Source organism: Pseudopodoces humilis, chromosome 20 (assembly GCF_049639895.1).
Source record: "Pseudopodoces humilis isolate 2021_Gansu_Grassland_sample_001 chromosome 20, ASM4963989v1, whole genome shotgun sequence".
Classification (NCBI taxonomy): Eukaryota; Metazoa; Chordata; class Aves; order Passeriformes; family Paridae; genus Pseudopodoces; species Pseudopodoces humilis.
Window position 1 is genome coordinate 3,621,295 of NC_142219.1, and position 21,277 is coordinate 3,642,571.

General features: G+C 49.8%; 2 protein-coding genes across 3 annotated transcripts; both read right to left on the reverse strand.

Moving 5' to 3' along the window:
- Positions 1–3,236: 3,236 nt before the first annotated feature.
- TMEM116 (transmembrane protein 116) lies at positions 3,237–15,343 on the reverse strand. 2 transcript variants are annotated; one of them, XR_015774220.1, is made up of 12 exons: positions 15,226–15,343; positions 14,695–14,741; positions 14,501–14,564; positions 10,744–10,875; positions 7,137–7,241; positions 6,636–6,685; positions 6,114–6,197; positions 5,893–6,031; positions 5,042–5,186; positions 4,885–4,958; positions 3,477–4,203; positions 3,237–3,326 (listed from the first exon to the last, which is right to left on the reverse strand). XR_015774220.1 is itself a non-coding variant. In XM_014253736.2 (11 exons), exons 1-11 carry the CDS (start codon positions 15,265–15,267, stop codon positions 4,003–4,005), a joined length of 1,083 nt encoding a protein of 360 aa, XP_014109211.1. In that variant the 5' UTR covers positions 15,268–15,343; the 3' UTR covers positions 3,360–4,002. The 2 variants fall into 2 exon arrangements, 1 of the variants encoding a protein (XP_014109211.1); XM_014253736.2 differs by lacking the exon at positions 3,237–3,326 and having other exon boundaries at positions 3,360–4,203.
- Positions 15,344–16,112: 769 nt separating this feature from the next.
- On the reverse strand, positions 16,113–20,714 carry ERP29 (endoplasmic reticulum protein 29). Its single transcript, XM_005524296.3, has 3 exons — positions 20,558–20,714; positions 19,058–19,196; positions 16,113–17,860 (listed from the first exon to the last, which is right to left on the reverse strand). Exons 1-3 carry the CDS (start codon positions 20,675–20,677, stop codon positions 17,358–17,360), a joined length of 762 nt encoding a protein of 253 aa, XP_005524353.2. The 5' UTR covers positions 20,678–20,714; the 3' UTR covers positions 16,113–17,357.
- Positions 20,715–21,277: the final 563 nt, after the last annotated feature.

The window sequence follows — 21,277 nt, forward strand, 5'->3', positions numbered from 1 at the left end:
CTACCTTTTCTGCTTCTCTTTCTTTCGAGATCGGGCAGAGGCTTTTTATAGAGCTATTTTGGTACCAAATCCATGCAGACATCGGGTGAGTTTGGTCTGCAGACTGAAGTGCCAACCCAGGGCCATCAGTGACCACTCCTGAACGTTGTTGTCTTTCACAGCTCATCCATTTTTGGGTTTACATTGACAAACCTGAGCCATCAGTCTCCCAATTCTCTCTTACGAAAGTCCAGCCTTGTTCTTTTTTTTTGTCTCTTTTTCTATACCAAAACTTCCTTGCAGCTTTAGCTGGATGGCAAAGCAGTGTCTGACTCTTTCTATACAATTTTCTAAACAGTGACTTGTTTTTTCTACATGAAGGAGAGGCTTTGTTTCCCATTCTCTGTCAGCTTTCCTTAATCCTGTGGACAGTTTTCCAATGCCTGATGTATTGCAGGGTGAGAACAGTCCCTGCTCATCCATCCTCTGATGGGGGCAGGGAATGTTTGTGTGAGCTGGAATTGTACCTCTGACACTACCTGGAATATTAGTGCACTGACCTGTTGAAAACTGAAGAGAATTAACCAAAATTAGAGGTTTTGTCATTTTTTTGGCTGTACCACCAAGCACTGTTACGTGCATTTCTGTCCTTGCTCTAATTCTAAGTCATGTCTTGAAATGGCTTCCTTTTGAACTTGAAATCCTTTTTTTTCTGGGAAATCGAACATTTCAAGTGTGGCAAATAGAGATGGAAACAGTGAAATCACCTTTGTTTGAATGGCAGAGCAAAAAATCCCCTCCAAAAGCACTTTGTGACTCTGTCCTCCCAGGAGGAAAATCCTCAGGCAGTTTTTTGGGAGCCAGAATTTGTTGGATGTGCAGTTGGGGGAAGGTGGGATCTGATGTGTGTTAGAGGATTCCTCCTTTTCTTCATCCCTTAAGTGCTGCTGATCCTGAGGTGGGAACATTTGTACAGATTTCCAAGGGATTTTTCACAAGGAGCTGCTTTTGATGGATTTGATCTACATTTTCTTGTCTGTGATAAATAAGAAGGGCCTGATCTGAAGCAGAGGGAGGAGGGACAGATTAGGAAAACAAAATTTGAAGACTTAAGGTCAAATGGTTTTGTTTCTATGAGAAAGTTGATTTTTTTACTTCTGGAAAAATTCTGTTTTACATTTCAAAGTTCAATAACTTTAATGGATTCATTTACATGTTTGAAAGTAGCATTTGACTTTCTCATTCCTGTGTTTAGTTTATTTTTCAGTTGAAGAAAGTGCAAGACACCTTGTCTTGATTCTCTGAGGTTTGACTTGGTAACAAATCTACTGATTCTTTTTAGCAGACTGTGAATATTGTAAATATCTTGAGCTGGAAGTGTGGGATCAAAGAAGAATTTCTTTGTATAAACACTAAAAATATGTGGGAAAGCTCTGGAGGTTGTTGGGTTTTGGGTTTGTTTTCTTTTTTTAATTTTATTTAAATAGTGAAGAAAAATCTCTGAAATCATTTGACCTTTTCAAAATTTTCTGTATAACTGGCTTCTCCTGTGACTTGATTATTTGAAGCTTTTCTATATATATTAAAATTAGGAGAACCTGTTTAATGAAAGAGAATTTGATTGGAAATAGCAACATGTCAAAGTTTTGCTGTCATTACTTCTAGATTTTTCTTTTGGAAACCCGAGTCTGTCCCCATGTTTAACTCCTGTGTGTTAAAATGTTCTCATTTCTCCTTCTCAGTGTTCCTTGTTAGTTCCTTTTGGATCAGTATTACATTGTAAATATTACCCATCCTGTATATAAATGATTTTACTAAACTCAAAAGTTCCTGGCTGCTTTTGTTTGGTCCCCAAATCCCTGTAGGTGAGAGAAGGAAGGAGCAGGAGGGAAGAGCAGCAGGATTTTCCTGCCACCCTGCTTTTCCCTGGAAGTGTCCAGGAGGTGTGGATGCAGCACTTGGGTGTGTGGTTGGTGGTGAACACAGTGGTGCTGGGTTAATTTTTGGATCTTAGAAGGCTTTTCCAGCCTTAGAGATTCCATTATTCCATTATTCTGCCAGCCCCCAGCCCCCCCAGCCATGGGAATAAGCACTTGAATGAGGCTTTGAGATGAAAGGATGACTGACAGGAGAGGCTGGATAAATCCCTAGGAAATCCTGGGCTCTGCTTGGCAGCATAACCCAAAATTGCCTTTTTTAGGCCCAGCTTTCCATCAGATGGCAGCAGCTCCTGCCCAGTGCTCCCAGTTAACCCCTAGGGGCAGTCGGGGAAGGGAGGGGTGACTGGAACCAGGAACCAGAGATGATGATCCTTGCAGGTGGTTGAAGTGGGAGCCCTGCTGGGACTGGGGGATGCTGGGTGGTGAGAAATGGATCTGCCCCTGATAGCCCCGTGCTTTTCCAGCGAGCAGGGAGTGCTCCCCCTCATCCTTCAGGACACAGAGCCTCGGGCTGGCACTTGGACCCCTCCTGCCTCTGGAAACAGGTTTGTTGTCCTCAAGCAGGGCTTGACTTGGTGACAGGAACCAGACACACCTTTGTCCCGGGAGCATTTCAGGACACAAGATGGAACAGGTGTGAAGGCTCCTTTTAAGATAATTTCCCTCTGCTTGGTGCCTTTGAGGAGTTCAGAGCTGGGTGGAGAGTGACCCTTGGAGCATCCAGACTAGGAAAAGGACTGAGGGAACAAGTTCCTGGGAGCACTTAAAGCAGCCAAGCCAGCTGTGAGTGCCCATGGAATGGCTCTTTTCCAGCAAGAAAACCCCTCAAACAAACACTGAGTGGGTGCTGAGCTGTCTGAGGGGCCCTGGGCCTGTGCCAGCACCCACTGCCAGCTCTGATGGTCCATTAGTAATCCATTGTTTCCCTGGTAATCTTCCATCACTTAGGAAGCCTTAATCCCCTTTTAAACAAATTGCACTGGCTCCACAAATGGGGTCAGTGCCTGGAGGGTGCAGGAGGCTCTCAGGGATGAGACTGGGTGTGGCTCACACCCGGCCAGTGCCAGGGCACAGATCCCATCCTCCCCAGGGAGTATTTGCCTTTGAACTGGGGCTGGAAAAACATTGAGTCATCCATGTCCAAACTTTGGGACTAGAGGATGATTTGAATGACCAGGTGGAAGAAAATGGCTGAAAACCTTGCTTTTATCCTGTAGAACAGCAAAATTGAGTTGTTTCACTCAGTCTCACTCTGTAGGAAAAAACAAGTCATTGACCAAATCTCCACAGCCCTTGTGTGACTTACCCAGAGTTTACACAGTTATGTTGTGTAAGTTAATTACACAAAGCTGGAGTATTTCCTCTTCTTGCTATGAGAAAAATTTGGGTTGGACCCAAAAAGTGAAGCTGTTGGAAAATAAAGAGTGTAAAGGTAAAGAGTTGTTTTCAACACAGCTTAAGATCTGGTTTATTTCCTATAAAATGGTGGGACCTCAGTAAATAATTCATGTGAACATGTGGAAATGCCAAGAGCGATTCAGACAAAATCCTGCTCACCTGGTTCATGGGAGATGCTCCACAGGGTCAAAGCAGCTGATTTGTGGGAGTAGTGTGGCTGAGCAGGAGTTGGCAGGAAGAAGGGAAGGGAAATGTGCAGAAATTCCAGGAAGGTTTTGTCCTTCTTTGCAATTCTTCACTCCCTGCAACTGGTTCTTAGGGTGGTGCAAATTCTCATGGTTAGAGTGAATTAAAAGGCAGAGATTGAAAAATACTCATTTTGCTTTACTGTTAATTTGTAAAGGCAACGACTTGGAGAAATAAAGCAAAGTAAAACATCTTCTGCCCAACCTTCAAGGAGCTGGACCAAGTCTCTGAGCCGTTACATGGGGTTTGCTGCATTTCTAGGGATAGTTCCAGGAAGAGAAAGTCTGGACTAAAAATATACCACGTTGAAAGAATCCATCAAATAAATAACTCTGTCCAGTGAGCGCCTGGGCTGTGCTGCCCGAGGATCAGTTCCATCGTGGCTGTGGGTAACGAGGAGCTGGGAGGACTCTGCCTCTCCCCTTCAGGCAGGGCTGCATCAGAGCAGGGTGGAGGAGCAGCCCTCGCTGTCGGGCGGGCCGGCGCGGGCCGTGCTGGAGTAGAACTTTTTCTGGGAGCGCAGGAGCGGGGTCTGCGTGTCCACATCCCGGCGGGAGCCGCGCTTCAGGGCCAGGAACACGTGCTGGGTCCAGCCGTACACCAGGCAGTTCAGGAGCCCCTGGGAAGCTGCGGTGAGAGCCTGGGAGAGAGCACAGAGCGATCAGGGATCCCAGCACTGCTCCCTGCTCCAGGGTTCCTGGAAAACATCCCCCTCCCAGCAGGATCTTAGCTTCCGTGTGATAAGCTGTGCTGTTGTTTTAATAAGTGTTTGGTGAATATCTAATTAAATATAAATGCTATACAAATATAGAATATATGTTAAATATATTTATATCTTAAATATAAAAACTATATAATTTAATAAATATAATAACTATATAATTTAATGAAGTGTCTAACTTCTGCCCCAGGCACAGGAAGGGGCTGGACAAGTGTTATTAAGGAATCTCATTTGGAGTCTTAGGGACATAGGGAAAACTTAGAGACATGGGGGAAAGAAAGGATCCCCAGAAACTCTTTCTAGTCCTATTTGCTACAATTTCCATGACCACAGAATCACTGACTTTGAGGTCACCAAGTCCAAACATCCACCGTGTTCACCACTAAACTGTCGTGGTGCTGTGATTTTGTGTACTGAGACCTTTTCAAGCCTGTGAAAAACATGAAGCACCAAACCAAGATCCTTGCCAAGCAAAAACCACAAATCAGACTTGGGCTCATGCAGCGGAGAACCTTGTCCAGCTGCATTCAGCAAGGATACAGGGCAGGAGACTCAAGGTGAGAAGGCAGGGCCCAGGAGGATGCGGGAGCAGACATTTACCTGCAGGATCAGCAGAGCCATGTAGATTTTGCTGGTTGTTGAGGCAGTCAGTTTGAGCATTCCAAGGAGGACAGCTGTGGAAAGGGATGGATGAGAGGGTGAACCCCCACCTCTCTGGGGTTCCACAGGGGGATGCTGTGGGAGGAACTCTGCTCACCTGGGGTCCAGCAGCAGAGGAAGGCGACGGGGTAAAAAACCACCCGTTGTTCCACCATCTTAATCATGGCCCACTGCTGATCCCCCAGGAACCCCGTGGAGTTCACAAACCTTTTGTACAGACCTCGGGCCTGACTCAGGATAACCTGGAAAAGAAAAGGCAAATGTTACTGTACAGGCTGTGATCTGCTGAGTTCATCCAGGATGGATCCCAGTCTATCCAACCTTTTCACACTGCACTGAAATCCTGCGGGAGGTGTTGCTTTGTTTGTGGCCTTTTCTAAACTGAAGACTCTGAATTTATTTTGGAATCATTAAATTGTTTAATGGAAAAGATCTCTAAGATCCTGGAGTCCAACCATTAATCACCTCTTGCTAACCCGTGCAGGGGTGATCTTTTCTGCCAAGCTCCAAGCCTTTGAAATTCTGCTAAATATTTCTGGGATGGGTTGACTGAACACAATCCAGATGGATTTCTCTGGTGGCACAGTGATATTTTCCCTCCACTACCAGCCCTTCCAAAAGGGAAGCAGCACCTCACAGTTATTCCCCTGCCCTATTCACCAAGAGTACGGAGTGAGCAGATAAGGGAGAATGGATTGAAAACTGAAAGCAGGGTTAGATGGGATACTGGGAGGAAATCCTTCCCAGAGAAGCTGTGGTTGTCCCATCCCTGGAAGTGCCCAAGGCCAGGTTGGACAGGGCTTGGAGCAACCTGTGATAGTGGAAGGAGTCCCTGCCCGTGGCAGGGAGTGGCACTGGATAAGATGCCTTCCCACCCAAACCATTCCATGGCTCCACGTTTGCCTGGCCTCTGGTGCCATCCAAGGGCTACACAAGGACCAGCCTTACCAGGATGGCCATGAAGCTGATGAGGAAGGAGATGAGGAAGACGCTGATGCCGTAGAAATGCATCGCGCGGCAAACGGAGCCGCTCAGGCTCTGGGGCTCGCTGGGGGGCTCGGCCACCTCTGTGTGCATCAGGAGACACCTGTGGGACACAGGGAAGAGCCTGAGCTTCTGCCCAACCCCAGCAGCCCTGGGGCCGTGCCAGAGGAAGGGAGGAAGCTCACCCGTGCTTCTGGCTGAAGTTCTGGTAGCAATTACTGCTGTTCCCCAGGCAAAACACCGGCACCATGAGGAGGAAAGGGATCAGGCTGGGAGGAGAAAGGACAGCAAAGTCATGGCTTATTGCACTGCTCCACTTGGGCACTGCTTGGACTTTCTCCCATCACTACAGAGGACTTTAAAGTTGTTTTTATTGGCACTGCTCTGGAAAAGTATTTTATCAGCTTTACCAGCATCGGGGCTTTAATTTGTGAGGGCTAATCATTGGTAAAGGGAAACCTTCTGGAAAACCACATCCAGTTAATAAAGTTATCATTAACTTGGTTGAAAAAAACCCTCTTACTCTGCATTCATGAGGTCACTCTGCTGTTAATGATGAGCTTTACAGCTTTTTTAGTAAAACTTGCCTCAGAACAAGTAGGAAGCAGAGATCAGCACAGTGCAGTTTACCAAATCCACATCTTCCTGCCAGGGAGAATTAACTCTTAGCAAATCCACACGCTCTGCTAAGGAGAATGAAATCTTACCTTGACAAGATCGTTGCTATTCGGCCAACACAACTTGCATAATCTACAACCTGCAAAATCCAAAAAATCTCAAATTACTTCTGTACAGCCTCTGGTTCACAGGAAGCAGCTTCCAGGGAGCATTTCAGCAGCTGAGGGGGATCTGCCCAGCCTGCTGCTCCTGAACTTCCAGATGGATTACCTGGGATACAAAGTCTGCTGTGCAGAGCAAATGTCTGTGCAAACTGTGTAGGGCAGTGGGGCTGATGGGTTTCTTGGGAAGAGCTGCATAAGGAATGTGCCCTCTTGCAGGAATATCTGAGTATTCCCCAGCCTGGTCATGGCTGTGGTGGTGCCTCCCTTTTTAAGTGTGGGGAAGGAATTAACTGCAAGGAGAGATTTTGGTCACAGGGTGTGTGGAGTATTTGCTCAGCCTGCAATGCAGGGAGGGTTTTCCTGAGTGTTGTGTCCTTGTCCCTGGGTTCCCAGCCTTTACACCAATCCCACATCAGTCCCACTCACCTGGGGGGACACCCTGAAGAGGTTCTGGTTGTATTTCACTTTGAGGTCCATGTACAGGTGCCAGGTGTAGTTGACAGTGTAGAAAAAAGAGGCCACGTAGAATATCTGAGAAATAAAACCAGTATTTCACTCCTGGAATAACAATTACTATAGCATGTTTAGTTCCTCACAAATCCCGTGGAACAGAGGCAGGATGCTGAACACCTGCCAAAGGTGAGGATCAGAGCACAGGGGCTGTGCTCACATCCAGCTGGGAAGAGCCAGGTTGGAGAGAGATTCCCACTTCAAACCACAAAAACAGCTTCACTTTGGCCTCAGACAGGAGAACTAGTGACAGCAGGACTGTCTTAGAAATAAAAATCTTCGTAATCTGGCTCATTTTTTCGGCTCACAGCCTGGCAATGAGGGTTTCAGAGGCACTTGGACTCTCAGTGCTACATCCATTAGGAAGCATAGCACAGATGTGACATTTAGATATGCTTCTTGCATAATGAGCTCACTACCCAGAGAATTCACGGAAACAGAAAACAATTGGATATTCCAAGAGGAATGCGAGGGCAGATATTCTCTGCTCTCAGCCTGAGTTAACATCCCAAAAACCCTTTTCTTCCCCTGTGACAAAAAGGTGAAAAGATAGAGCACACTGAGTGTATCCTTTGATTCCAGCTTGAGATGAGTCCAGTTCTCTAAAACTTCCCATAAACCTCCTCAAAACTTGATCAAATTTGTTTCCGAATTCATGCTTGCTCCAGGCTGCCTAATCAGAGCGTGTACATGCATGTGCTGTGTTTGTCACAGGAAACACAAACTTCAGTGGCAAAGGCAAAGAGGAAGGGCTGGACAAGGGAATTTATTTATTTTTTTTTTTCTGCGGCTTTGCTATCCTTTGCCAAAAATATAAGAAGCACAGGTTTGCCACCCTCGTATCATCCATGGCTGGGGAAAGTGGTCTCTGAACAAACCTGGCCTCCTTCACTGAGGTTGTGAATGCTCTTGGCTGGCTCAAGAGGCTGAGTCCAAGGGCTGCCACAGGAACATTGCAGTGACTTTCCAGCTCATTAAATGAGTTTTAATGAGGGGTTGTTGCCCTTTCCCAACTACTTGCAGAGAAGGCCAGAACAGCCCACAAGGATCATTCTCTTGCACTTCAGGACTCCTGGGAGAGGCTCATGAAATGTCAGCACTGCCTCCTGGAACAGAGACCCAAATACCACTTGTGAAGGTTCCAGCAGGAAAGGAAGGGAATTCTGCTCTCCCAAACCCCAGCTTTGGGGCTGAGGACAGTCCTGCAGCACTGCCCATGAGGAGATAAAGCAGAGACACGAGAATCCCTCATTATCCCCCTTGTGTGGCTCCCATTGTGCTGCCCAGCATGAGCAGAGCCTGCCAGGACATTATTAGGCCACTGGAACTGAACTGGAAGAACATGGGGGAATTGTGCAATTATAACCACAATATCTATTCTGGACTTTATTATTGCAATGCAGGAGGAGGAGAGAATGTGGGACAGCAAAGGGAGCAGTATTTACATTCATATCAATCAAGGCTCTGGGGCTGAAAGAAGGAAAATCCAGGAAACAAAGCAATCTCCTCCGTTATGATACAGTTTGGAAGCTGGGGAGCTCCATCCACTGCAACATCAGCCTGTGGTGACAAATAATGGCAAACAGCCTGAATAAAGCAAAATATTGCCCTGCTCCTAAGGCAGTGCCTTGAGAAATCACAGGAACTCCAGTGTGAGCCTCTCCAAGGGCAGCTGGGCTGTCCCTGTCTGTCCTTACCTCTGCACATCCGATGCCTTCTGGGTTTTGGTGTGCAGAGGAGCCCCAGATGTTTGTGAGACACCCAGAAGCACAGTGAGACATTTATTTACTCATTCCTTCAGCTTCCAGATCCCTCCTGCCCTGCAGAATCTGCTGGTTCAACCTGTTACCAGCTCCTTTTTACGCACAAGGTGTTCCCACTTGTCAAGGGCACTGCAGGGTGTTGGGTGAGGAGGTCCTGCACTGTCACGTGCCCTGGGGGAAAGGTTGCTATGGTAAGGGCTCAGTTTGTTTTAATTTCTCCCAGAGCAAACAGCAGCGACAGCTCTTGCCAGGCACAGTCTGGCTCTGCCACCCAGGCAGTCCCTGTGCTGTGGGGACTGGTGGCGGCACACAGGAGGAGGAGCCAGGGGACACTGGCTGAGGTCAGTCTGAACAACCCACCACAAGCCCTGTCCTGGAAGGACTGGCCCAAAGCCAGCTCTGCCCACCCAGCATGAACACAAGGCTCCCACCTTGTCCCATCTTGTGCTGGTGGTCCCTGAGAAGCACAGCCACAGGCTGGAAAAGTGAGGGCAGAAGAGCCAGAAGTGCAAGGGAGCTGAGAAATTATGGGCATATTTTCCATAGCCAACCTCTTTCTCCTCTGGCAGTGCAAATTGCCTTCTCCAGGCCATAAAAAGATCACACCAGCTTAAAGAACTGTCCCCCCGGCAAGGGAAACAGCTCAGAACAGCCTCAGTCCTGCTTGCTCCTTCCAGCTCTGAAAGCCTCCCCCAAGCTCTCCTCATTTTTCCATTTACCATCACCTTGAAAACATCTTTGATGTCATTCTGCACCATTCCCAAGTGGCCAAGTTACCCAAACCTCACTGTTTCTCTCAACATTAACATATTGTGGAGCCAGTTGAGCTGGAGAGACCAGAGATGAGCCTGGAGTGGAACAGCTGCTCTCACCATCCTTAGTAACATATCTGTACCCCTAAAAACAGCTGCTGAAACAACCCTGGGCTGCAGGAGCCCATCTCCAGACACATGGAGATCCTTTCCAGCTTTGGATGCTGCTGTTCCACGAGGACATTCAGTTCCCAGTTGTGGGTACCACCATACTCTCAGGGAGCTGCCTGAGCCCACACATCAAGGCTTCCAAAAGCCCCTTGCTCTTCCCAGCCATGCCCTTTAAAAGGAAATAATTAATTCCAGATATCATCATTTATGAGCCTTCTCCTTGGCCCAAGCTCAGCTGGACCCTGCAGAGAATTTTAAGAGCTGAGATTTCCAAATGCTGGTGTTGAAATGGGAACTGGGTGAGGCAACAGCAAACTGGCAGGGAAACAGGGCTCACCCACCCTACTCCAACTGGTCCCCAGCACAGGGAATCAGCTGGAAAGCAGCTGAATCAATGGGACACAGGCTGAGCTTGTGCTGATGGAGGATCCTTAGGAAGAGCAAGAATTCAGATGTTCATGTGAGTAATTTAAATCTGAGCTCAAGCAGGACACAGAATGTGTCTGTTCCTGCCCAGGCTGGAGGAAGCACAAAGAGGAATAGAAAAGCTGCCATGTGAGAGCACAGAGATCCATGGGCATGGATCCAACAGGAAAGAGATTGAGTCCCACTGCTCGTTTCTCACAAGCAACCACAAAATCCCACCTTTTCATTTCCTGTCACACATTGGAGGATCCTAAACCCCAGCGTCATTATCTCCCTTTTCCACACAAAGCCAAGACATCTGCTAAAGCCTGTCCAGAAACAGCCCCCACAGCCACACTCTCTGATCACCAGCAAGGTTAATTATGACAAATTACAAAGTTAATTATGAAATGTGGTGCCAAGGCCACTCACCTGTCCCGTGGCCTGCAGGTTGTAGCAGATGAGGTCTTGCTGGGAGGTGGGTGAGCTGTAGAGCAGGGCCCCAGCCAGCCAGCACATGCCCAGGAACAGATCTGAGAGGCTCAGGTAGAAAAGCGGACGCACCTGGAAAAGGGAAAAGGCTCAGCAGGTGTGAGTGGAATCACAGCCCTCCCACACCCCACCCCCAGCTGCAGTTCTACCCCGTTATCAGATGTAAAGATATTTAATACAGCCTTCCAAAGGGTTTTCTGCAGGTGAGGAAAGCTTTCCAGTAGATAAGTGTCTCACTGCAAAGTTATTTTGAAAGCCTTAATTGAGGAGAAGTGGGGCATAAGTGGCACTTTGTGGAGGGATGATTTCACCCTCAGGGAAGCACAGTGACAATGTTTCTAAGACCAGTCAGTTCATCTGCAGCAAACCCTGACAGCTTCAATAAAAAGTCTCCTCTACCTTGACAGCCAAGTGAGCTCAAAGAAAAGTTACCAGATGAAAACATTTCAGCTTTTACTCCTGAATATCATCCTTGTCTTCAGTCCTTTAAAATTACTACACCAATTACAGTAGAAAGATGAACTGTGCTCAGACATCAATGCCAGGTTATTTGGTGTTATCTGAAAACTGTCAGCCCCCAGCTCTTCTGGTGAGTCAGCTCTCCTTGCAGGGAAATTCCACATGGATTTGTGCTCTCAGGAGCTGTTCAAATGCACATTCCCTACTCCAACCACCACTTCTGCCACAGGATCCAAGAGCAGCATCAAAACTTACAGAAAATATCCCAAATATCCATCATGTTACAATTTTGCAGAATAGGACAGGTTGGCAGGGAGGAGAGACATCATGTTTTAAATAAACTCATATAGAAATCAAACTTCTGGTAAACACAAACCCTTCCTCAGGTCTGGAATGACTTGAAACAAACATTTTTCTGTGTGCTCCATGTCATTTCAGCTGATGTAAGATTGGGTTTATTTTACAAGCCAGATTAATTTCCACTGAGAGCCTTTAGTCCCTGCTGCATCTTGCTGGAAATGAATCATGTCTCCTTTAACAGCAGTTTCCAGCCCATTTCCAGTTTGCACACACTAGCCAGGACTGTAAACACTGCAGGAAAACATTTGTGGAAAATTCTGGCCAACATTTTCCTTGTTAGTGGGAGAGCAGAAACTCTGGAAAAGCAGCCTAATTACCTACATTCTTAATTGAAGCCTTTAGTACTGCATTTTCAGCATCCAAGAAAGAAAATTGTGGTGTTTGTTTTTCTTCCCCTACAGAAAATTACAATGCTAAACACAGCACGGAAATGCTTCAGGAGGCTTTGATTTTGTATTTCTTTTCATGGAGTTGAGCTTTTTGAGAGAAATGAAGCTATCTGGAATTAATTATTTCCTTTTTGAGATTTGCCTCAATATTGTCCTGAAGTAAATGTATGTCACCCATCACATTGTGTTATACCTGTTCCCATGTTCAATGAGAGAGAGCTGACTAAGAATTAAGGTAGATCTGATTGAGCCAGATTCGTCCTTAGGGCATGAAGGAGCACAAGGCACAAAGATCTGGAGTTAATTTTAATTTGATTCCATCTATAAATGCCTTATTTTAACCAGGCTTTTCCTTGCTGGTGCAGAAATGAAGCCCTGGCATGACAGGCTGGGGGCACTGTCCAGTTTGTGATAAAGGCAGGTTAAACCAAACAGCTCTAAAATAAGAAAAGAGGCCACTTTTGCAATCAAACAGGTGACCTCTTTCTCCAGCACAAGTGCCCTTGGAGCAAGGAGCTGCTGGTGGGTACAGGAGCTGTTCTGACAGAGACCTGAATTACGAAGTAGGTGACACACAGGCAAGTGTGGCTCTGGTTTGCAAAAGGGGAAAGAAAATAACCACTGGTATTTATAAAATAGAGGAAGGGACTGCAAAGATGTAATGATTTACATCCTGGCAGCTCCAGCTGCAGCACACACGGGGATCTGGCTCTGTGGCCATGGCCCAGGCACATGCTGAGCTGAAGGTTCTTCCTCAAACCTGTTAAGCTGGGGGCTCTTCCTTGCTTGCCATCATCTCTTCTGAATGATTTACCTCAGGCTGGAGGGTTTTACTGACCCAGTAGAGACAGAAAACAAGCTTCAATAATAAAATATTTGATTTCTGAGCTTGGGGGGCAGGAAGGCAAGTGTTTAAGATCCTTCTTCTCCCAGCCTCCAGAGACGTTTATTTTTAAATGTTTTGCTGTGGGTCCTTATGACTCAGGGAATAAGCTGTTTGTGGCAAGCTTTGATATGGATCTCTTCCAGCCCCTTTGTTTACAAACTTCCACTTCAGACCCGAGACATGAGGACAAGACGATGGGGAAGTTAATGGAGATTTTGTCACTTTTGAAACCCAGCACCAAACCCTCCCTGACAGCAGAAGAGCCTGGAAGGCTGATGGAAACCAGTCCCTCCAGCTGGCATCCAGCCCTCCTATACAGATTTGCAGAAATAATCTGAGCAGAAACATCTGGACCCTCTGGAGCAGGAAGGGCCCACAGTTGACCTGGAGCCGTGTGTGGCTCACAAGCAGTTCCCAAGCCACAGCCCCATCACATGACAGAGAGCAGAAGGGCTCCTGAGTAAGCCAGCCACTGAAGCCAATGGGATGAGGCTGCTGAGTCACACCAGGACACTGCCAACGCCAGCTCCACATCATTCCAGAGGGGAGGACCCCAGGAAGGAATCCCATCTGGAGCTTTCCAGGTGCAGATGTGGTAGGAGGAGGATTTGATGTGCACCTTGAGCAGCACAAGCTCAAGCAGGTTTTCCATCCCAGCATTAAAGTGAAGTCCCAGCCTTCGTTTTTCCCTGGGAATGCATGGAGATCTCCACAGTTTATTCTGGATGTGCTTGGCAGAGCTTTTCCAGGAGGTTGGCCGGGAGCAAGGTCCTGCCTGTTGTAAGTGGGACAGATTTGCCCTGCAAACATGGACTCATGTTCTCCTTCCCACCGTGTCACCCAGCAATGTGTCAGTTGCCTGCATTCCTTGCTTCTCCAGGGTTAGCTCCATGAATTCCCTGGAAGTTCCATTCTCTGGACTGCAGGTCAAACCCACCAAAGGACTTGAAGACAAAGGAAGGACAAATACAGCTGTTGCCAGCTTCACTGACTTTCTGTGTGGTCCACAGGCCAGGCTGAGCCCGCAAAGCCTGGACAGCAAATCCCAGCTTCACAGGGATCAGCTTGGTTCACTGTCCCCAGGAAGTCTTGGACACACAGAGGGACTGTGTGTGGACATCCAAACCTGGCAGGATGGGATGGAGGGCTGTGGGGTCAGTTTTAGTAGCACACCTGCCCAGAGAAACTCCTCAGAGACAGTCAGAGACCAACACCTGTAAAAGCATTTTTGCAGGGGCAGCTCCAATTTGCACTTCAGCAACTTTGTGCACAACTCCTCAGGCCTCCAGGAGTTTGGCCCCACTGAGGAGGGCACGCTAAGAAATCCCTACTCTCAGGAACAACTGGAGGACTTTCCTGGAGCAGAAGAAAGCACGGGACTAAGGAACCTGCTGCTCCCTGCAGAAGCACACGTTCAAGGTCAGTCCTTTCACCTCCTACCAAGACAAAGAGCCCAATTCTTAGCAAGCTCTTTGCCTCTCAGCTACTAAACGAGGTTTAACCACATGACCCTGAGACCTGCAGCTGCTCCTAGGACAGGGTCTGTCCTACAGGTGTGACCCACGCCACGGCTTAGGGAGGGAGAAGGAAGCTCAGGCCTTACCTCGGGGGACCGCACTGCGTTTTGGAAGACGGCATAGGCAATAATTGAGCTGGAACCTACAACGCTGAGAAAAGAAAGCACAGGTTGGAACAGGAGCGCGTCTGCCTCGCTGGGAGACGCGAGTTCTCTTTTTTTTTTGCTTTTCTGGGTAAAATCTTCTTCGCGACAGTAACTCCATGGGCAGCATGTCGTACCTGAGCATGGCCATGGTGAACTGGATCCACTGGAGCGCAGAGTAGACCTGGGGAGAAGGACGGGAGGGAGCTCAGGTGACACGGCCCCAGGCGCGGCAGGAGCGGCCGGGGACCGCGGGGTCCCGGGAGGAGCAGGCAGCGCGGACCGGGGACAGGGAGCCCGGAAAGGAACAAGGACCGGGAATCGGGATAGGAGCGGGCAGCGAGGACCTAGGAAGGTGGACTGGCGGGACCCGGAGAGGAGAGGGCAGCAGGGACCGGGGACAGGGACCAGGGACCGCGGGGTCCCGGAGAGGAGAGGGCAGCACGGACCGGGGACTGGGGACAGCGAGGTCCCGAAGAGGAATGAGCAGCACGGAACGGCGACAGGACCGGGAGAGGATCGTGCAGCTCTGCCGGTGCCGGGCACGGAGCGGGGTGCAGGGCTGGGGAAGGACCGTGAGGGGATGGAGAAGAGACGCGCACAGCGAGGTTCCGGGGAGGGGGCAGCCGCTGTCCCTAGGGGTCCCGGTGCCAGCGGGGCTCGCTCACCTCCTGCCAGCCCCCATCCAGCCGGTCCGCCGGCACGGCCATGGGTACCGCCGCCGCTGCCGCACCGCTCCGGGGCTGCGGGCACCGCCCGCGCTCCGCCCCGGGGCCGCACCGCGCCCGGCTCCCGCCGGCGGGGCTGGCTGCGGGGAGCGCCCGGCCGCAGAGAGGGGCTGAGGGGGAAGGAGCCCTGGGCAAACAGGGGGATTGGCGTCCCGGGGACCGGTGTTCCGCGCATCCCTCCGGGGGCAGAACCGGCCCAGCCCCGATGGGCGGCCTCGCCTCGGTCGCCGCCGCCCCGGGCTCCCCTCACGGAGCCGCCCTGAGGCGACCCCGCGGAGCCTCGGCCCCGCCCCTTCGAGACGTCACCAGCGCCCGGGGGCGGGAAGGCGCCTCCAGGAGCGCGCGGGGGCTGCTCCCCTCAGGGAGCCCGGGCACGGCTCCTTCGGAGTGGCGGGGGCTGCTCCCCTCAGGGAGCCCGGGCACGGCTCCTTCGGAGTGCCGGGGACTGCTCCCTTCACAGATCCAGGGCACGGTCCCCTCAAGCGCTGATCCTATCAGGGGCTGCTCCCTTCAGAGTCGCGGGGAATAGTTCCCTCAGTGCTTTGAGAATGGCCTCCCTCAGCACCTCGAGAGACGATTCCCTCAGGGTCTCCGGGGCTGGGCCAGGCGGGACATATCTCCACACAGCCCTCCCAAGGAGCGCCCACCCTGCCGGCGTCCTTTCTCTGCTGCTCCTGAGGGGAGAGAGCGCTGGGCCGAGGGACACCCTCTGCTTCCCTCCCCTCGCTTCCAGCTGGCATCACCTGGCTGAGCAGTCACTGCCTCCCCTCTGCTCTTGGAATCTGCAGTAGTTTCTCTATGAAGTGGTTTAAGAAGCAACTCTGAAGTGGATTTTTTTTTTTTTATTATAGCATTATTAATACATTTTATCTCGCAGCAACATCTGCTCCTTGTACCCACCCCAAGATTCAAAAGGCAGCAAAACTCCCACAGGAATCAGTTTTGTTTAAAGCATACTTTTAAGGTAAAACTCACAGGTGTTTCTCCTTTCAACTGTTTAACCTTGACCAGGGCTTCAGGATCTTCCAGAGGCATCTGAATTCCAGAGTGTGAACAGCACAGTTTTGAGGACTGACCTAATCCTTGGGCCAGACGTCTCCTTTTCAGTAACACAGATGAGGCTCCTAAGGACACAAATACTTCTGCTTCCTCTTACAAATATTTCAAATATTTAGAACTACTAAGCACTGATGAGGCTTTAGTTTGACAGTGTCAATTGCTTCTGGAGGCTAGAAAAACATTTTGTTCATAAAGCCTGGACAAGTGAAACACCTCTTCAGGTGTAAGAAAACTCATCCACATTTACCTCTGAAAACCCGATTTTTTGCACAAACTGGTGAGACTGAGTGTAATAGCACCTCAAGGAGACTCTGCCCTTGCTCAGAACTCACTTCACCCACTATGTCAGGGTATCAAAAGGATTTTGGGAGAATATTTGATGAAACGGCTGCTCTGGACAGAAAATGAGAGGCAAGCTGTGAACTGTCTTCACTGCCAGCATTTGGCTGACACCCAAACCAAACAGGGACAGAAGCCACGGAAGGAGAAGGCAGAAAAAGGAAGCTCTGAGTCGTTTAGTCAACAACAGGTAAGAACAAGACTTAGAGCCCAAGTGGGACAACACAAGGTGTGTGAGGAGTAGATTAACAAGCACAAAACCCAAGGATATTATGGACGTGGAAGGGTGGGGATGTAGAGGGCACCCAATCTGTACCTTTTCCAGCATGTAAGATGGAATGAGAGACTGAATTTTGTTATTTGTTAGCCAGGGAACAACTGTAAAAACCACATGATGAGCTTTCAGCCAATCTAGAGCTTTTTTTTGTTGTTGTCTGCTTTAACACTGTTATTGGATAGTATTACACAATACTAGTGTCTTGCTCTTAGGTGATTTTTCCAACATTTAAAATACTGTTTTTTTAAGGAATGTCTTCCTCGTGATCTTCTAAACTGAGAATCCCAGAAGGAAATCTGCTGCCCTCTTGAAGTCAGCGGGAAGTTTGCTTGCATTAAGGAGAACTGGTTAGGACTCTTGACAATGTTTCACAGCTTGTAGAGAGTTCTCCAACACATTAGAGCTCATCTTTTTCACTATTCTTCTTCAGGAAAGAAGCGAGGATGTTGAGGCTTTTCTGGAGTTCTTCCTTCTTTCCATCACTCATCTTATTCTTCTCAATCAGCTTTGTGATTCGGACGACTTCATTAGCAGCAAACTCCTCCCCCTGCTCCAGGATCTTGCTCATAATTTTCAAGTATTGCTCTGCTGATTTCTTCTCAGTTTCTTTTGCTTTTCCTAAATTCTCCTGCCCCTTTTTCAGGAGGGCCTGGCGAGCAGATTTCTCTGTGGTGCTCACAAATTTGCTGGCCAGCACATCATATTCCTTCAGGCAGCCCGGCATCCCCAGGTAGATGCCATTACTCTTCAGCCAGCGCTGAATGGCCCCAGCCTTGATTTCACCACTATAAAGTAAGGGATTGTTAAAGTCACCATCCTGGAACAAGTGAAAAACAGGGAACTTTTCCTTGTCCAGCTTATACTTCTCTCCCAGCTCAGTGTTCAGTTTATCACCGTAATCTGTCAAGGGACAATGAAACACAGAAAAGCACAGTTAATCAAAAATTAAATTAGGATTCCCTCCCACAAAAATATTTGTAGCCAGGGCTTCAATATGTCCTAATAACCTGTCTGCCAGGAAATCATAGAGCCATGGAAAGATCCTGAAGGGACCCACAAGGATCAACAAGTTCAACTTCCAGCCCTGCTCAGGGCACCCCAAAATCCCACCCTGTGCCTGAGAGCATTGCCCAAATACTCCCTGAGCTCTAGCAGCCTTGGGGCTGTGACCATTCTCTGGGGAGCCTGTTCCAAGGAAATGCCACATACTGAAATAAAAACACCTCATAAAATCATAAGACTGTAATGGTGTTTTGCTGTGACTGTGAGAGTTTAAGACACTGGCAAGACCTTTCATATAAACCCCAACCTCTTTATGGAAAATCAATACCCTTTTTCCTCTTATTTTCCTCTATCTGTTGATTTTATCTGAATTTACAGTGAGGTAAGAGTTTTTCCTGTCTGTGTGCAGACAATGATTTGGTTCTGACAGCATGCCAAGCTACAAGACATCTACTCATCTTACATAAATTATATTTATTCTCGAGGACAGAAAACAAAGACATTTCAATTATGCTACTTAGAGTATTTCACATATGTTTAGAAATACCAGAGTGGGTAAAACTTCACAGTTTGATAATTAAGCCTAAATTCTTAATTCAACCTACAAAGCCAGAGCACCTGAGGTAACAGTGATCTATTCTTCACTCTTTTTATCTTAAATCCAGTCACAATCACATCGAATTAGAGCAGCCACAGTGCAACAACCCCTTGCTGTGCTGCCCCAGGGTTTGCTACATGGAATGAATCACATTAAATATTCTTTGTCTGACCAGGATTGTGGCTAAACAGTGATTCTTGTAAGGTCTGTTCCCTGCATGTGGGACAAAAAGGTTTCTCTCAGCAAAGAAGGGGGAAAAAAAAAAGGCAAGAATTGCTGGGGATGAGGAGGTGGCAGCAGTTCAGCAGCGTGGGCTGACTCCTCATTACCCAGCCCAGATGGATAAGCAGCTCTCCCACGCACAGCCAGGCTCAGTCAGGGCAGGAGCTCCACTCTCACATCCACCCCTCCTCCCCAGAACTGCCTCAGAACCTGCAGAAATCACACTGAGAGTTATCCCCTCCTCACCAGCCCACGGGTACTCAAGAGTTCCTCACCTGATATTCCCACTTCAGCCACCAGCAGATCCTCACTGGAGCCTGAGCTCTCCGCCAGCTTTTTAAACTCGTCTTGTTTCTCACCATAGGGATATTGTGTGTCAAACTTCACAAGGACAAACTTATGCTTTGGAATAACCTAAAAGAAGAAAAAGGGGAAAAGGAAAGACAAAACTTAATCATTGTAGGTCTGAGCAATCTATAGGTCACCAAAAGTTGATTTTGTTTGTCATTTTTTTTCCTGTGCAATGGGGAGATGCAGAGGAGAATGGAAATTTCATATAATTATGGCCCTTCAGAAATGACTCACTGTCGTGTGGAGGAAAGACTGAGCTTTGGGTGTTTGTATTCCTGCACCAGATGATGAAGACAGAATGTGGTAGGTTTGGGGGATCTGATAATGCCTTTAATTATAAGATTTTCTTATTGTAAATCTGACTGACATCTTGGAAGAAGATCAGCTAAAACATTTTCCAGTGGGATATGAAGAGGAGACAGGCTAAATGTACTGTCATTCCCAGGTGTCCCAGCACAAGAGCTGCACTCTTGGCTAGGAGAGGAGGCATAGGGAGGCAGTGGAGATGCTGGAGGTGGTGTACTGGTTCAGGAAATGGAGAATTCACACTTTAATTGATTCCTCTTCACCTCAACCTTGCTCTGCACAAATTATGTCTTTTCCAATTAGCTTGGCGATGGACTCTGTCACCCCTGGAGGGATCTTCCCCTCCCGGCAGCAGAAGACCTTGCAAAATCTTTTTGCTCTAGCGAACAGGTTGAGGTTGCACCACAGCTCCCCACCTACACATCGTCCTGCCAGCCCTGCTCAGGCACTGCACATCTGTGCACAGGTGGCTGCGGACTCCGTCCTGGGCCTGCCGAGCACTCAGTGTCCCGCTGGGAAGGTGCCTTCCTTGCAAAGTGATTTAGTGAAGGGGAAAAAACACGGTGAAAATTAAAAAAAAAAGCCTGTTGCTGTTTGATGAACAAGTCAGCGCACGCTCACGGCCCCGACTCCATCCCTGCACGGTCCTACCCTCCCTGACCGGCACAGACAGAGCAGCCCCGGCCCCGAGCGGCCCTGTGCTCGCTGTGCGAAGCTCGGGTGGCCGGGCGGGCGCTGGCCGTGGAGCCGCGGCCGCGGCCGGACCTCCCCGCGCCGGTACCGCCGGGCTGGAGCGAGCCGGGCCGGACCCCGCGGCTCGGCTCCACTTGGACCGCGCCGATTGGCTGCCGGCCGCGGCCGCCGCGCTCCCATTGGCTGCCGGCCGCGGCCGCTGCGACCCCATTGGCTGCGGCGCGGCCGCTCCGCCGGCACCGAGAGCTCCCCGCGCCGGTGGCGGCGGCAGCGGCCCCGCGCCCGCGGCCCCGCCGCGCCCCCCGCGATCCTCCCGCACCCCGGCCACCGGCGCTGCCGCCGCCTTCGAGACACACGGCCCGGAGCGGCCCCACGCCCGACCCCCGAGCGCTCAGGCAGACCCACCAGCGCCCGCCGCGCCGTACCTTGTAGAAGGTGATGGTGTCGAGCGGCACGGAACCCTTGGTGTGCAGCGTGCTGCCGCCGGGCAGCACCAGGCCGAGCAGGCAGAGCAGCACCGTGCCGGCGGCAGCCGCCGCAGCCATGGCGGAGCGCGGAGGGAGCGGAGCTGCGGGGCCACGTGACGGCGCGACGGCCGCTGCCGGGGGCTCGCCTCGCCCCGCCCCGCCCCGCCGCCCGGGGCCACCGGCGGAGCGGCGGCGCTCGGGGGCGGGTGGGGGCTCCCACGGCGTGCGGGGAACGAGCGGAGCGCACAGCTCCGAGCCCCCCGGGACAGCGTGCGGCGCCGCTGCTGGTGCCGGTGAAATGAGGATAAGAGAGCGGCTTCCAGCAGCAATGCCAGAGCAGCTGAAGGCAGAGAAAGGGCCGGAGGCAGGATCGGGCCGTGCGGGGTAGCGGAGGGAAAAGCCGTGGGGTGAACGCTTCAATCCAGGTGGGCACTGCCACAGCCTTCGCAAGCAGAGGTTTTTGTGCTGCCAGGGGAGATCTCATTCACTACCAGCCCGCACTTGGACACGGCGTGTCCTTAGCATGGAAAGACTGGATGAAAAGCAAGCAAGCAACGCATAAAGAGCAGATTGACAGCTCATCAAGTAAAAGCACTGACCCATCCACACTCCCTCCCCCAGCAGACAGCATTCTGCACCTAATCCCCAGCTGGAAAACAATGTGCATTTTCCCTCTTT